Source organism: Ranitomeya imitator, chromosome 3 (genome assembly GCF_032444005.1).
Source record: "Ranitomeya imitator isolate aRanImi1 chromosome 3, aRanImi1.pri, whole genome shotgun sequence".
Classification (NCBI taxonomy): Eukaryota; Metazoa; Chordata; class Amphibia; order Anura; family Dendrobatidae; genus Ranitomeya; species Ranitomeya imitator.
Window position 1 is genome coordinate 64,874,873 of NC_091284.1, and position 16,830 is coordinate 64,891,702.

Consider the following 16,830-nt stretch of genomic DNA (forward strand, 5'->3'; position numbering starts at 1 on the left):
GAGTGTGTAACATTGTGCCTGATTTTCGCGGTGGTCTCACCAACCTGTAAAGGGGTAGCTAAATCATACTGAAGTTATAGCTCACCGTGTAAGTTGTGTGACTGCAACAAATAACGTTAGTTTGGTTACGTTTTTAAAACAATGAGGAAGTCTAGTGGAAGAGGTCGTGGCCGGGGGCGTTCATTGTCAGCTGGTAATGAGGGTAGTGGTAGTGGTGGAGCATCAGGTGGTCGTGGGGAAAAAAATATTGCACCTAAGTCTGGAGCTGTGGAGCCAGGTTCGTCGTCCGGCTACACAAGGCCTCGAACGCTCCCTTTTCTGGGATTAGGAAAACCGCTTTTAAAGCCGGAGCAGCAAGAGCAAGTTTTGGCTTATCTTGCTGACTCAGCCTCTAGCTCTTTTGCCTCCTCTCGTGAAACTGGTAAAAGTAAAAGCAGCGCGTCGTTAGTGGATGTTCACGGTCAGGGACAAGTCACTTCCTTGTCCTCTTCAGCAAAAACAACAACAGAGAAGAATGCAGCAGGCGACACAACGGGTTACTCCATGGAGCTCTTTACACATACCGTCCCTGGCTTAGAAAGTGAAGCAGTTAACAGTCCATGCCCATTACAAATTGAATCTGACATGGAGTGCACTGACGCACAGCCACAGCCAGACTACTATGCTGGTCCTTTGACTCAGACCACAACATTGCCCTCGCAGGGTGCTGATCAAGAATCAGACCCTGATGAGACTATGTTGCCCCATCACGAACGCTATACCACCGAACGACACGGTGACACAGACGAAGTTGCGCAGGAGGTACAAGAAGAGTTATTAGATGACCCAGTTCTTGACCCCGATTGGCAGCCATTGGGGGAACAGGGTGCAGGCGGCAGCAGTTCTGAAGCAGAGGAGGAGGAGGGGCCGCAGCAGGCATCAACATCGCCACAGGTTCCATCTGCCGGGCCCGTATCTTGCCCAAAACGCGTGGCAAAGCCAAAACCTGGTGGAGGACAGCGTGGCCATCCGGTTAAAGCTCAGTCTGCAATGCCTGAAAAGGTATCCGATGCTAGAAAGAGTGCAGTCTGGCATTTTTTTAAACAACATCCAATTGATCAGCGCAAAGTCATCTGTCAAAAATGTTCTACTTCCTTAAGCAGAGGTCAGAATCTGAAAAGTCTCAATACTAGTTGCATGCATAGACATTTAACCACCATGCATTTGAAAGCTTGGACTAACTACCAAACGTCCCTTAAGGTTGTTGCACCCTCGGGCAATGAAGCTAGTCATCAACGCAACATCCCTTCCGGCAGTGTAGGACCACCATTTAGCGCACCACCTGCTGTATCTGTGCAGGTATCTTTGCCAGGCCAAAGCAGTCAGGGTCAGGGAATCACCAGTTTCGTAGTAGGAAACACTGCATCTAGGGCACCGGCGGCAACAATACCATCTCCCACCGTCTCTCAGTCTGCCATGTCCACCGGCACCCCCGCTAGTTCCACGATCTCCATCTCTCCAGTCCAGCTCACCCTACATGAGACTATGGTTAGAAAAAGGAAGTACTTAGCCTCGCATCCGCGTACACAGGGTTTGAACGCCCACATAGCTAGACTAATCTCGTTAGAGATGATGCCCTACCGGTTAGTTGAAAGCGAAGCTTTCAAAGACCTGATGGACTACGCTGTACCACGCTACGAGCTACCCAGTCGACACTTTTTTTCCAGAAAAGCCATCCCAGCCCTCCACCAGCATGTTAAAGAGCGCATCGTCCATGCACTCAGGCAATCTGTGAGCACAAAGGTGCACCTGACAACAGATGCATGGACCAGTAGGCATGGCCAGGGACGTTACGTGTCCATCACGGCACACTGGGTAAATGTGGTGGATTCAGGGTCCACAGGGGACAGCAAGTTTGGGACAGTTCTGCCTAGCCCACGGTCTAGTAAACAGTTGTCTGTAGCCGTTCGCACCCCCTCCTCCTCCTCCTCCTCCTCGTCCTCCTGCAGAAGCAAGAGCTCGTCCACAGACCGCAGTCGCACAAACACTCCATCCGCACCTGCCACTGTTGCACACCAGGTCTCCCATTATGGGGCAGCTACTGGCATACGTCAGCAGGCTGTATTGGCTATGAAGTGTTTGGGCGACAATAGACACACCGCGGAAGTTCTGTCCGAGTTCTTGCAGCAAGAAACGCAGTCGTGGCTGGGCACTGTAGATCTTGAGGCAGGCAAGGTAGTGAGTGATAACGGAAGGAATTTCATGGCTGCCATCTCCCTTTCCCAACTGAAACACATTCCTTGCCTGGCTCACACCTTAAACCTGGTGGTGCAGTGCTTCCTGAAAAGTTATCCGGGGTTATCCGACCTGCTCCTCAAAGTGCGTGGACTTTGCGCACATATCCGCCGTTCGCCTGTACACTCCAGCCGTATGCAGACCTATCAGCGTTCTTTGAACCTTCCCCAGCATCGCCTAATCATAGACGTTGCAACAAGGTGGAACTCAACACTGCACATGCTTCAGAGACTGTGCGAACAGAGGCGGGCTGTTATGTTTTTGTGGGAGGATACACATACACGGGCAGGCAGTAGGATGGCAGACATGGAGTTGTCAGGTGTGCAGTGGTCGAAGATTCAAGACATGTGTCAAGTCCTTCAGTGTTTTGAGGAATGCACACGGCTGGTTAGTGCAGACAACGCCATAATAAGCATGAGCATCCCCCTAATGCGTCTGCTGATGCAAAGTTTGACGCACATAAAGGATCAGGCGTCTGCACCAGAGGAAGAGGAAAGCCTTGATGACAGTCAGCGATTGTCTGGTCAGGGCAGTGTACATGACGAGGTACCGGGCGAAGAGGAGGTGGAGGATGAGGAGGATGATGGGGATGAGTATATTTTTAATGAGGAAGCTTTCCCGGGGGCACGGGAAATTGGTGGCGTGGCAAGGCCGGGTTCTGGTTTTTTGAGGGACACAAGTGACGTAGATTTGCCTGCAACTGCCCCTCAACCAAGCACAACCGCAGATTTGACAATGGGAACTTTGGCCCACATGGCGGATTATGCCTTGCGTATCCTCAAAAGGGACACACGCATTACAAAAATGATGAACGATGACGATTACTGGTTGGCCTGCCTCCTTGATCCTCGCTATAAAGGCAAATTGCAAAATATTATGCCACATGAGAACTTGGAACTAATATTAGCAACAAAACAATCAACTCTTGTTGACCGTTTGCTTCTGGCATTCCCTGCACACAGCGCCCGTGATCGTTCTCACACGAGCTCCAGGGGCCAGCAGACCAGAGGTGTTAGAGGGGCAGAAATCAGAAGTGGCGTTGGCCAGAGGGGTTTTCTGACCAGGTTGTGGAGTGATTTTTCTATGACCGCAGACAGGACAGGTACTGCAGCATCAATTCAAAGTGACAGGAGACAACATTTGTCCAGTATGGTTACAAACTATTTTTCATCCCTTATCGACGTTCTCCCTCAACCGTCATTCCCATTTGATTACTGGGCATCCAAATTAGACACCTGGCCAGAATTGGCAGAATATGCATTGCAGGAGCTTGCTTGCCCGGCAGCTAGTGTCCTATCAGAAAGAGTATTCAGTGCTGCAGGTTCAATACTAACAGAAAAAAGGACTCGTCTGGCTACCCAAAATGTAGATGATCTAACCTTCATTAAAATGAACCACAACTGGATTTCAAAATCTTTTGCCCCACCCTGCCCGGCTGACACCTAGCTTTCCTATGAAAAGGTCTTGCCTGTGGACTATTCTGAATGACTTTTCCAATCTCGTAATTTTCTTCACCTGATTGTCCAGCATACGACATGTTTCCACCTCACGAAATGGCCAAACTCCCCACACGGGGTCGTGCTATCGCCACTTTGCGCTTGGACCCTTGAGAGTGCTGTTTGTCTGAAGAGGTGGGTGTGGCCGCTTTTGGTCGACGGCACTGCCACTGGGTCCCTCATAGTACAATAAAGTGTCTCTGGCGGTGGTGGTGCGCACCCAACGTCAGACTCACCGTTGTAATATGAGGGGCCCTGTGCCTGTACCGCCGGCCACAAGCCAGTTCCCCCCCCCCCAGCTCAAACAGTGCTCTACCACTAGCAAAATTATCTCTCACAGCTTCACCAATGTGTAGTCTAGGCGCTGACATCCTTCAATGCCTGGCACTGACAATACCATTGTTTTGACATTTTTGTTATGTTAGGCCTTCGAAGCCTGTCTGCGGTCACTCCTTCCACTAGACTTCCACTGACCATACACTGCTGCCCATGTACCCCTGGAACCAATTTAAAGTGCCTACAGCCAGCCCAATTTTGTTATGTTAGGCCTTCGAAGACTGTCTGCCGTCACTCCTTCCACTAGACTTCCACTGACCATACACTGCTGCCCATGTACCCCTGGAACCAATTTAAAGTGCCTACAGCCAGCCCAATTTTGTTATGTTAGGCCTTGGAAGCCTGTCTGCGGTCACTCCTTCCACTAGACTTCCACTGACCAGACCACTGCTGCCCATGTACCCCTGGAACCAATTTAAAGTGCCTACAGCCAGCCCAATTTTGTTATGTTAGGCCTTGGAAGCCTGTCTGCGGTCACTCCTTCCACTAGACTTCCACTGACCAGACCACTGCTGCCCGTGTACCCCTGGAACCAATTTAAAATTGCCTACAGCCATGTGTTAATATTTTAGGCCTTCGATGCCTGTCTGTGGTCACTCCTTCCACTAGGCCTCCACTGACCACACCACTGCTGCCCGTGTACCCCTGGAACCAATTTAAAATTGCCTACAGCCATGTGTGATTATTTTAGGCCTTCGATGCCTGTCTGCGGTCACTCCTTCCACTAGGCCTCCACTGACCACACCACTGCTGCCCGTGTAACCCTGGAACCAATTTAAAATTGCCTACAGCCATGTGTTATTATTTTAGGCCTTCGATGCCTGTCTGCGGTCACTCCTTCCACTAGGCCTCCACTGACCACACCACTGCTGCCCGTGTACCCCTGGAACCAATTTAAAATTGCCTACAGCCAGCCCAAGTTTGTTATTTTAGGCCTTCGATGCCTGTCTGCGGTCCATTCTTTCAACTACTACTACACTGACCAGGGCACTGCTGCCCAAGTACCCCTGGAACCAATTTAAAATTGCCTACAGCCATGTGTTAATATTTTAGGCCTTCGATGCCTGTCTGTGGTCACTCCTTCCACTAGGCCTCCACTGACCACACCACTGCTGCCCGTGTACCCCTGGAACCAATTTAAAATTGCCTACAGCCATGTGTGATTATTTTAGGCCTTCGATGCCTGTCTGCGGTCACTCCTTCCACTAGGCCTCCACTGACCACACCACTGCTGCCCGTGTAACCCTGGAACCAATTTAAAATTGCCTACAGCCATGTGTTATTATTTTAGGCCTTCGATGCCTGTCTGCGGTCACTCCTTCCACTAGGCCTCCACTGACCACACCACTGCTGCCCGTGTACCCCTGGAACCAATTTAAAATTGCCTACAGCCAGCCCAATTTTTTTATTTTAGGCCTTCGATGCCTGTCTGCGGTCCATTCTTTCAACTACTACTACACTGACCAGGGCACTGCTGCCCAAGTACCCCTGGAACCAATTTAAAATTGCCTACAGCCATGTGTTAATATTTTAGGCCTTCGATGCCTGTCTGTGGTCACTCCTTCCACTAGGCCTCCACTGACCACACCACTGCTGCCCGTGTACCCCTGGAACCAATTTAAAATTGCCTACAGCCATGTGTGATTATTTTAGGCCTTCGATGCCTGTCTGCGGTCACTCCTTCCACTAGGCCTCCACTGACCACACCACTGCTGCCCGTGTAACCCTGGAACCAATTTAAAATTGCCTACAGCCATGTGTTATTATTTTAGGCCTTCGATGCCTGTCTGCGGTCACTCCTTCCACTAGGCCTCCACTGACCACACCACTGCTGCCCGTGTACCCCTGGAACCAATTTAAAATTGCCTACAGCCAGCCCAATTTTTTTATTTTAGGCCTTCGATGCCTGTCTGCGGTCCATTCTTTCAACTACTACTACACTGACCAGGGCACTGCTGCCCAAGTACCCCTGGAACCAATTTAAAATTGCCTACAGCCATGTGTTAATATTTTAGGCCTTCGATGCCTGTCTGTGGTCACTCCTTCCACTAGGCCTCCACTGACCACACCACTGCTGCCCGTGTACCCCTGGAACCAATTTAAAATTGCCTACAGCCATGTGTGATTATTTTAGGCCTTCGATGCCTGTCTGCGGTCACTCCTTCCACTAGGCCTCCACTGACCACACCACTGCTGCCCGTGTAACCCTGGAACCAATTTAAAATTGCCTACAGCCAGCCCAATTTTTTTATTTTAGGCCTTCGATGCCTGTCTGCGGTCCATTCTTTCAACTACTACTACACTGACCAGGGCACTGCTGCCCAAGTACCCCTGGAACCAATTTAAAATTGCCTACAGCCATGTGTTAATATTTTAGGCCTTCGATGCCTGTCTGTGGTCACTCCTTCCACTAGGCCTCCACTGACCACACCACTGCTGCCCGTGTACCCCTGGAACCAATTTAAAATTGCCTACAGCCATGTGTGATTATTTTAGGCCTTCGATGCCTGTCTGCGGTCCCTCCTTCCACTAGGCCTCCACTGACCTGTCTACTGCGGCCCGTGTACCCCTTGAACCAACCTAATAAAATATTTAAAAAATTAATTTGATTATAAAAAATAAGATCGTGTTGAGATCTCAAATGCAGACATTTTAACAATCAAAACAAACACACAACAAATATCTGGAACTGTACTACAAAGGTCCAACAGCTACAATTTCTTTCTCCTGCAAGAAGTTAACTGAAAGTTTTTTGGAGTTGTTAACACAGATATGGCATCCACCGAGTGTTGTCCTGTCGCGTCTCCTTTAAATTATTTCCAATAAGATGTTAAACTATTAATTTAATAAAATCAATAATTAAAAAAATAATTGAGTAAGTCAAAAGCACATTGCAAATAAACATTAATTACAAATCAAGAAGCATGGCGCGTCCGAGGGTGAGTAGATACCGAATAAGAATATAATCACCCTCGGACGCGCAATGCTTATTTACAACAGCCTTCCTTCCTAAGAATCAGCCCTTCCGTGGTGTAGAGAGAGGTTGTTGTTACACTCCAAGGTGTTCCCCAGGTTGCCTTTCCTGAGCTTCGATCTTCCGGCTCTCGTTTAGTAGCTGTTGGAAACTACGCTGCATTAGGCCTACTAATTGTGTATGGGTGAAACAGTGGCGCATCTGCGGTCCCTCCTTCCACTAGGCCTCCACTGACCTGTCTACTGCGGCCCGTGTACCCCTTGAACCAACCTAATAAAATATTTAAAAAATTAATTTGATTATAAAAAATAAGATCGTGTTGAGATCTCAAATGCAGACATTTTAACAATCAAAACAAACACACAACAAATATCTGGAACTGTACTACAAAGGTCCAACAGCTACAATTTCTTTCTCCTGCAAGAAGTTAACTGAAAGTTTTTTGGAGTTGTTAACACAGATATGGCATCCACCGAGTGTTGTCCTGTCGCGTCTCCTTTAAATTATTTCCAATAAGATGTTAAACTATTAATTTAATAAAATCAATAATTAAAAAAATAATTGAGTAAGTCAAAAGCACATTGCAAATAAACATTAATTACAAATCAAGAAGCATGGCGCGTCCGAGGGTGAGTAGATACCGAATAAGAATATAATCACCCTCGGACGCGCAATGCTTATTTACAACAGCCTTCCTTCCTAAGAATCAGCCCTTCCGTGGTGTAGAGAGAGGTTGTTGTTACACTCCAAGGTGTTCCCCAGGTTGCCTTTCCTGAGCTTCGATCTTCCGGCTCTCGTTTAGTAGCTGTTGGAAACTACGCTGCATTAGGCCTACTAATTGTGTATGGGTGAAACAGTGGCGCATCTGCGGTCCCTCCTTCCACTAGGCCTCCACTGACCTGTCTACTGCGGCCCGTGTACCCCTTGAACCAACCTAATAAAATATTTAAAAAATTAATTTGATTATAAAAAATAAGATCGTGTTGAGATCTCAAATGCAGACATTTTAACAATCAAAACAAACACACAACAAATATCTGGAACTGTACTACAAAGGTCCAACAGCTACAATTTCTTTCTCCTGCAAGAAGTTAACTGAAAGTTTTTTGGAGTTGTTAACACAGATATGGCATCCACCGAGTGTTGTCCTGTCGCGTCTCCTTTAAATTATTTCCAATAAGATGTTAAACTATTAATTTAATAAAATCAATAATTAAAAAAATAATTGAGTAAGTCAAAAGCACATTGCAAATAAACATTAATTACAAATCAAGAAGCATGGCGCGTCCGAGGGTGAGTAGATACCGAATAAGAATATAATCACCCTCGGACGCGCAATGCTTATTTACAACAGCCTTCCTTCCTAAGAATCAGCCCTTCCGTGGTGTAGAGAGAGGTTGTTGTTACACTCCAAGGTGTTCCCCAGGTTGCCTTTCCTGAGCTTCGATCTTCCGGCTCTCGTTTAGTAGCTGTTGGAAACTACGCTGCATTAGGCCTACTAATTGTGTATGGGTGAAACAGTGGCGCATCTGCGGTCCCTCCTTCCACTAGGCCTCCACTGACCTGTCTACTGCGGCCCGTGTACCCCTTGAACCAACCTAATAAAATATTTAAAAAATTAATTTGATTATAAAAAATAAGATCGTGTTGAGATCTCAAATGCAGACATTTTAACAATCAAAACAAACACACAACAAATATCTGGAACTGTACTACAAAGGTCCAACAGCTACAATTTCTTTCTCCTGCAAGAAGTTAACTGAAAGTTTTTTGGAGTTGTTAACACAGATATGGCATCCACCGAGTGTTGTCCTGTCGCGTCTCCTTTAAATTATTTCCAATAAGATGTTAAACTATTAATTTAATAAAATCAATAATTAAAAAAATAATTGAGTAAGTCAAAAGCACATTGCAAATAAACATTAATTACAAATCAAGAAGCATGGCGCGTCCGAGGGTGAGTAGATACCGAATAAGAATATAATCACCCTCGGACGCGCAATGCTTATTTACAACAGCCTTCCTTCCTAAGAATCAGCCCTTCCGTGGTGTAGAGAGAGGTTGTTGTTACACTCCAAGGTGTTCCCCAGGTTGCCTTTCCTGAGCTTCGATCTTCATGCTCTCGTTTAGTAGGTGTCGGAAAGTAGGCTGCATTAGGCCTAAAAAATGGGGAATGGGGTGGAGAGAGATGGTGTGTTACACTCCAAGGTGTTCTCCAGGTTTCCTCGCCATTGCTTCGATCTTCCGACTCTCGTTTAGTAGTTGTAGAAAACTACACTGCATTAGGCCTACAAAATGGGTATCGGGTGGAGAGAGATGGTGTGTTACACTCCAAGGTGTTCCCCAGGTTGCCTTTCCTGAGCTTCTATCTTCAGGCTCTCATTAAATTGTGGTTAAATGGAACAACTGCATTTGGCGTACTAGTTGGTTTGGGGCCTACTATCGGTGTCTGCCACTCCTTGCTGTTCTCCTGGTTTCCTGTCCTGAAATTCCATTTTCAGCCTCTCGTTAAGTAGTTGTTAATGTTAGACTGCATTTGGCCTACTAGTTGGGTTGGGGCCTACTATCGGTGTCTGCCACTCCTTGCTGTTCTCCTCCACTGAACAAAGCTGTGCCGCCTGTTTACTACGGTTGCCAATTTTGAACTGCATTTCGACTACTTACTGATTTGGCCCTACTCTCTGTGTCAGCCTCTCATTCCAGTTGTCCTCCACTGCAATGCCCCCTGGTTATTCCTGTGTTACCAATTTTGAACTGCATTTAGCCCACTTTATTCTTTGGGCCTATATCTGTGTTTCCACTTCATCGTGCCCATTGCCCAGCCAGTGATAGATGAGTCTGCTGGTACATTGACCCATAACGCAACATTCCCCGTGCACGCTACACAACAACATTGTGACCCTGCTGAAAGTCAGGTTGCTCTTCCCGCATACCATACCACCTTACACGGGGACAAAGAGGAAGGTGCAGATGAAAGTGCAGGTTCCTTCATCAGGTGGGGGGAGGAATACTAGTTGGCGACGTCACTGGCACAGGGCCTCTCATAGTACGCAAAAGTGTTGCTGCCGGTGGGAGGCGCCCCCGCCGTGCAAACACACCGCTGTACTTTGAGGGGCCCTGTGCCAGTGCCAATGCCAACGAGTGGGCCCCCCCTGCTTGCTCAGGATCACAGCACTTGCAAAGTTGAAATACTTACCTCTCCCTGCTCCACTGCCGTGACGTGGTCCAGATTTACTGGGCCCACTAATTACTTGAACCAGCCCTACCCCCCACAACTTTAGCCAAATGACCCCCAATTTCAAATGCCTTCCAATTATTTTAAGGTAAATTACGCTTGACAAGCTTCATTAAGAAGAATGGATGGTTTTGACATTAAAATGGGCACTCTAGGTGTTTTCCTGGCCCCCACTCACTGCCGACTATGCTGCCCCATTGACTTGCATTGGGTTTCGTGTTTCGGTCGATCCCGACTTTACGTCATAATCGGCCGATTTCACTCGACCCGACTTTGGACATAGTCGGGTTTCGCAAAACCCGGCTCGACTCTAAAAAGGTCAAGGTCGCTCAACTCTACTAAGGATTAGTTTTAAGAAGCATACAAAAAAAGTTAAGGTTTATTTATTCATGAATGAAGTGTCTAGTTACCGCAGCACCACCTGTTCCACAGTTGTTCAAGTGCGTCTCGCTATCATATGTATTTATCATGGAAAAAAGCTTCACCATTAATCAGGAAGCCTACGAATCTGCGAATATAGGGGTCATCTCTAGCTAAAAAGCTAGGCAATTGTTTTTCTAGCCTAATCCCGTTCTGAAGATACTAATAATTGCTTCGAAGGACACGTCTTCTACTTTCACCAGACGATGCAACATGAAACTTTCGGGAGCTGCGGCAAATCCAAACTCCAAGAGCTTAAATACTGTTATTTTTAAATATATAATTGCAGTCCAAGGTAGCTACTTTTACTATCACCATGAAGAGAATGCAAAAAATGATGATTACTTTCTTTCTAGGATTAGTAGTACTCTTTAATACTCTTCTCCAAAAGATATAATTATAATGACAGGCAATCACTAAAACGTTCCCTCTCACTTATTACAGCCAAAAATAACAAACAGCACCTGTTTCAACAAAGGCATTTTATCCTATGGGATTTTTTTTTTCTGTGCCGCTATAACGCAGAATAAACTAATTAGATTAAAGCGAGATGTTTTGTGAACAATCTAACATTGTTTATCTGCTGTTGATGGTTTGGAGTCATCTACAATATTTTCAACGTCTGTTGAATTAGATTTTTGTTTTTTTAAATTTCTCCATTTTTATTCAGCCTAGAAAAATGGAATTAGACTATTAGTGAATGAGAATTCTTTAAATGGTAGCAATTTTTGTTGATGAGAAGAAATAGGCTTCATTTTGACTTTTTGAACTTAAAATGTGAAATTCTTTGCGTTGTTATTCGGTTAAAGTGGTTTTATTTTATTTTTTTTGTAATAATGCTCTATCCAAAATATAGTAAAAATATTAAGATGTCCATTAACATGAGATATTCATTCGTAAATCATGGGTAAACCCAGCTTAATTTAGTAGCATATCTTTAAAAGGAACTTGTCCTGGCTCTCCCTATAGACTCCCTTTCCATATAGACTTGATGTTGTAGCTTTTCAAAGAAAACGTGCACGGGTGAAATAAAGCGGCCAGCGTCTCGATCAGATGGCATGAGTCTACTGTCACGTTCTCCTACACATTCATTTGACCAAGAGCTACTCTTTCTGATTCTCCTTTCCACAGCTATTAAATAATCACCGACCAGCAAGGATGCTGCTGAAAGGCAGCCATTGGACACTGTACATGGCACAGAGTAAACCAACCAATCAAGGAATCGGTTTGGCGCATGAAGATAACTTTTAAATTGATGGACCACAATTCAATGCCTGGATGTTAAGGTCCAAAGCTGGTGATGTCTGATGGCAGCCCTATACCATTGATGGACAATCCAACAGATAGCTAACTGTATAATACATAGCCAGGCCAGGTCCACAAGCCAGTCTTACAGTGCGACTTTCCGCTCTGGTTCAAAGTTATGGCCTACAAGCAAGTGAATTCTAATAGGACATACAAAAAAGGGGACAACCTCTTTGAAACTAGCCATACATGTAAAAAATAAAAGCTGGAAAAGTCTTACCTAATACTGTTAGTTCCGCAACTTCGCTTTCTCTTTCACCCACCATATTGGTACCAACACATACATATTTTCCTGCGTCGCTTTTTCTTGTGTAGGTGATCATAAGTTTTCCGCCTCGTATCTGAAAAAAGATTTGCAAATTTCATCTTAGTATTTACAAACAGAATATTGGATTTCTCCAATGAATCATCTATATAGACGTTGCATCAGCTCACATTGCTTACAGCACCTAAATCGTTGTTGTCATATGGTCACAGTACAAGTTAGGCACATGCAAAATAGCCTATCCCATCCAGAAAGACCACAAAAGATATCCCACTCATACAATGCGGAGAAGATGAGTGTCCCATTCATGGTAGTATCATTGAAGGGCCATGCAATCGTTCTAGTCACAAGAACTAAATGAGCTGGATACTGAAGTGACGGCGTGGAGTAAGATTAAGTGTTCAGGTAGAGAGAAAATGTATGGTTTCACATACACAAATGTTCAGGCCTTTTGGGATCTTTGGAGAGGTATGTTCATATGGATAACCCGGACGCTCTAATACACCAAAATCTTTTAAGTGCACATCATTAAATGTGCATATATCCCCTTGTATCTTTTACACCGTATCTTATGGCTGAAATGTAGCATGTGTTAATGCGCAGTGGAACATCTGGGAAAGCAGAAAAAGAAACGATATTGTCTACCCTGATGGACAGAGCGGACCTAGAAAGGAAGAGGAGATCACAAGCAAATCCATGCTGTGCACTATGCTCCAGACTGGGATGATGAGACATGATGAGAATCCACTTGTTATTACTATAGAGCAACTATATGGTTGATTGATATTTAAACTGTATGAAGTGAACCTGTTACCAAAGGCCGCCGGTAGTACAGGACACCAAGAGACCAAGAGCAATTCCCCACATGATTCACGGAATCTTCTGCCATCAGTAATAGCAACCTTACCCACCACCACCAACCATAAACACCCTTTGTCTAAGTCACCATGCTCTTACTTATCTGCATATCCCTATGGGTAATGGTTGAAAGACCTGAAAATTGATGGACACTTTGGATCACATGGAGTAATGCTCAAGGTCAGATATCTATAATCACATGCCTATGGGGAACCCCATAAAAAGAAGATGAAGTCAAGCTGTCATTGACATCAAGAAGTGAATGCTGTCCAGTTCCTCCATAGAAGAAGAGACCAGTCATATAGACATCAATATAAGAAGTGAAGGATTGGAGAATAAATATAAAAATACAGTAACCTATTAGCCACATACGGTAAGTTGTTACAGACTACTAAAACATTTTTTTTAGTGGCAACAAAATGGAGTAATCTAGTATTGGTGATGCACATAGCAGTTTTCCTCCTCCACAAGCTCATATTTTCAAGTAGGTGAATTTCAATATGTATAGCATCAAACTAATCATCCTGAAAATTGACCTTCAGGCAGGATATGGAGCTGGAGGAGCTGATTAAATTGATATCTATATTTTTGTAGTAACGTTTCTGTATTTCTATGCATAGGAGTTCAGTGGGAGTCCCTATTCACTGATTGACAGTCTTCCCTGTATCACTGTGCATGAAGAAAGAGCCATCAATCACTGAGTAGGACCACCCACTGGACTAAGAAGCACACAAACAGTGATTTCAAAGCATAAAGTTCAAGTTATACTCTATCTTTCCCTACAAAACTATATACCATTCTTATTAAGCTTCTCCTCCTATGTATAAGGTTGTCAACAGATCGGACTGGAGGGGCAACGCAATGGGTTCCCCTCAAAGGGCATGGGTCACTAGCCATAAATACATATTCCTGTTACCTGGTGGAAAGCTCATTGTTCTCGTGACCTCTGAGATTTCTGAGATATGGCCCCCTTTTCCTTGTATGAAAATAAGAATAATCTTTATATAGCGCTAACATATTCCGCAGCGCTTTACACACATTATCATCACTGTCCCCGATAGGGAATTTAGATTATGAGCCCTATCAGTATGTCTTTGGAGTGTGGGAGGAAACCGGAGTACCCGGAGGAAGACCACGCAAACACGGGGAGAACATACAAACTCTTTGCAGATGTTGTCCAAGGTGGGATTAGAACCCAGGACTCCAGCGCTGCAAGGCTGCAGTGCTATCCACTGAGCCACCGTGCAGTCAAGTTTTCTTAGCCAAGGGGTCTTATCATCAACTGTAGTACCAGACCTTCTTGTCTAACAAGACTGGATTTATATACAAGAAAGCGGGGACTACATCTCATTAAAGGAGAAGTGAAGGAACGAAAGAAAAACAACTCAAAATTCAAAGGAAGAGGGGCAACAATAACACGTTAATGCCAAGTGACATGTCCTCTTAAAAACTTACAGCAGACATATTTTAGATAAAAGAAGCAGTCCCAACAAAGTATTATCTCAATATATTGCAGTTACCACTGTGTATATACAATTGCTCATTTTGCCTTTCTATCCAGCTAATGCTTCTCTTTTCTCTGCTATATGCAGAAACAGGAAATCTCTTGGCCCTGCATTTATCATCCCCCTCTTCAACTCCTGTCCCAGCTGCTCCACCCTCCTTCCTGACTGAAACTTTTGCAGTGATGACTCATGACCTGTGCAGACAAAATTGACCTCCTGTTTCTACATAGAGCTTAGACGCTTCAGCTATTCTGTTTTTAACCACGAAATGTCATAGACCTAATGGAAAACAGAAAACGCAATTGTGAGTATACAGTGCTATATAATATGATCATTTTAATACATAAAGAAGATAACAATTTTGATCAGAGTTATTCTTTAAAAAAATTCTGGTGAACCAAGAAATCACACAAGGGAATCCAAGCTCTGGGAGAGAAGAGAAGATTTACAACCGATGGAAAATGTGTCACGTATTAGAGGGTGGGTGCAATTAATTTTATGTCTATAGGACTACATTTCCAACCTACCGGGGATACTCAATGTATTGACTTAACCCAATTTTGACATAAACAATTTCAAAGACATATGTTAATTAAACACCAGGGAATATTCTAAATGCTCTTATATAGCCAAGTAATTAAAACACCAAACAGTATTTAAAGTGCTGAGATGTGTCAAGTGCGGTAATGCGCCTTCATTTGAATTACAAATTAAATATCTAAAGATGGTGTAGGCTGAAAAATACGGCTTTGAAATGTATACTGCAACATATGAAAACATGGAATACACTTATGTCATTAGCCAAATAGAAATTCTAAGAAAAAAGCAGCTATTTAGCCCGCGTCTCTCTACAGAAAGCATATGTTTGAGGTTTTCTTTTCATCCTAGTTGAAAAGATGCAGAAAACTGTCCATATGTAGGAAGACAAGATCGATGATGAAATGAGCCTCACAAATCTGGCTGCTTGGTAAAGCATGTGGGATGCTGGCTGGAACTAAAATGTTGCAACCATTATGTGCAAGTTCACATGGGATGGAAACTATGAAGATTCTCCTTTAGGATTTGAGCATAGAACATCCTTAGTGGCTCATGGTATCGACCATATAAAATGCATCTATCATGAATTTACTATGAATTGTGGTGCAAAAATTTGCCACGTGTGGATCAAGCACCCCATACACTTTAGACCAAGGTCGGGTGAACTTTACGATATAGATATGTTTGGCCGAGTGACTTATGATTTGGACCCCAGGCAACTGACTGTTGGGAAGCTAAGGATCCAGCATGTCCAATTTCTGACTGCCGATCCTGTTGCTCTCTCTCTGAGATAATCTGCCAACAGACACGTACTCTCATAGATGACACAGGAGTCCTCTGCAGAAAACCAAGTTTTGGGAACACACTAAAAATATAATGCTGTCTCTGAAAAGGGTTGTTTACTACTAGGACAACCCGTTCTTAAATTTTATATTAAACAATGTAAAATAAAATCAACAAATTTACTCAACACCCATGGAGGCGCTAGTACAGAAATTTTGCTGCCAGGTTTGCCAAGTCAGACGATCCAGGATCAAAACCAAAAGAACACGTAGCAAACCAAGGGAAAATACAAAGTGGTAAGTCAGGTCACATGCCAGAGTCAGAATACCAGAGAAATAGTGGATAAGCAAAGGGGCAGTAACAAATGGGTAATCTGAACACGGTCCAAAGGTCAGCAGCGGAATATCAGATATAAAGGGGCAGTAACAAATGGGTAATCTGAACACAGTTGAAAGGTAAGCAGGAGAATATCAGATGCAAAGGGGCAATCACAAATGGGTAGTCTGAACACGGTCCAAAGGTCAGCAGTGGAATATCAGATGACAAGGGGTAATAACAAACGGATAGTCTGAACACGGTCAAAAGGTCAGCAGCAGAATATCAGATGACAAGGGGCAATAACAAATGGGTAGTCTGAACACAGTCGAAAGGTAAGCAGGGGAATATCAGATGCAAAGGGGCAATAACAAATGGGTAGTCTGAACACGGTCCAAAGGTCAGCAGCAGAATATCAGATATAAAGGGGCAATAACAAAGGGGTAGTCTGAACACAGTCGAAAGGTAAGCAGGGGAACATCAGATGCAAAGAGACAATAACAAATGGGTAGTCTGAACACGGTCCA

At 44.5% G+C, this 16,830-nt stretch overlaps 1 protein-coding gene across 6 annotated transcripts in view; it reads right to left on the minus strand.

The window, feature by feature from the left end:
• Window positions 1-16,830, minus strand: part of ROBO1 (roundabout guidance receptor 1) — a 1,753,811-nt gene that overhangs the window by 160,787 nt on the left and 1,576,194 nt on the right. For all 6 annotated transcript variants that reach the window (XM_069760966.1, XM_069760963.1, XM_069760965.1 and 3 more), the window contains one exon: window positions 12,261-12,381. In XM_069760966.1, coding sequence (XP_069617067.1) covers window positions 12,261-12,381 — 121 coding nt within the window. The remainder of the gene's footprint in view (window positions 1-12,260; window positions 12,382-16,830) is intronic.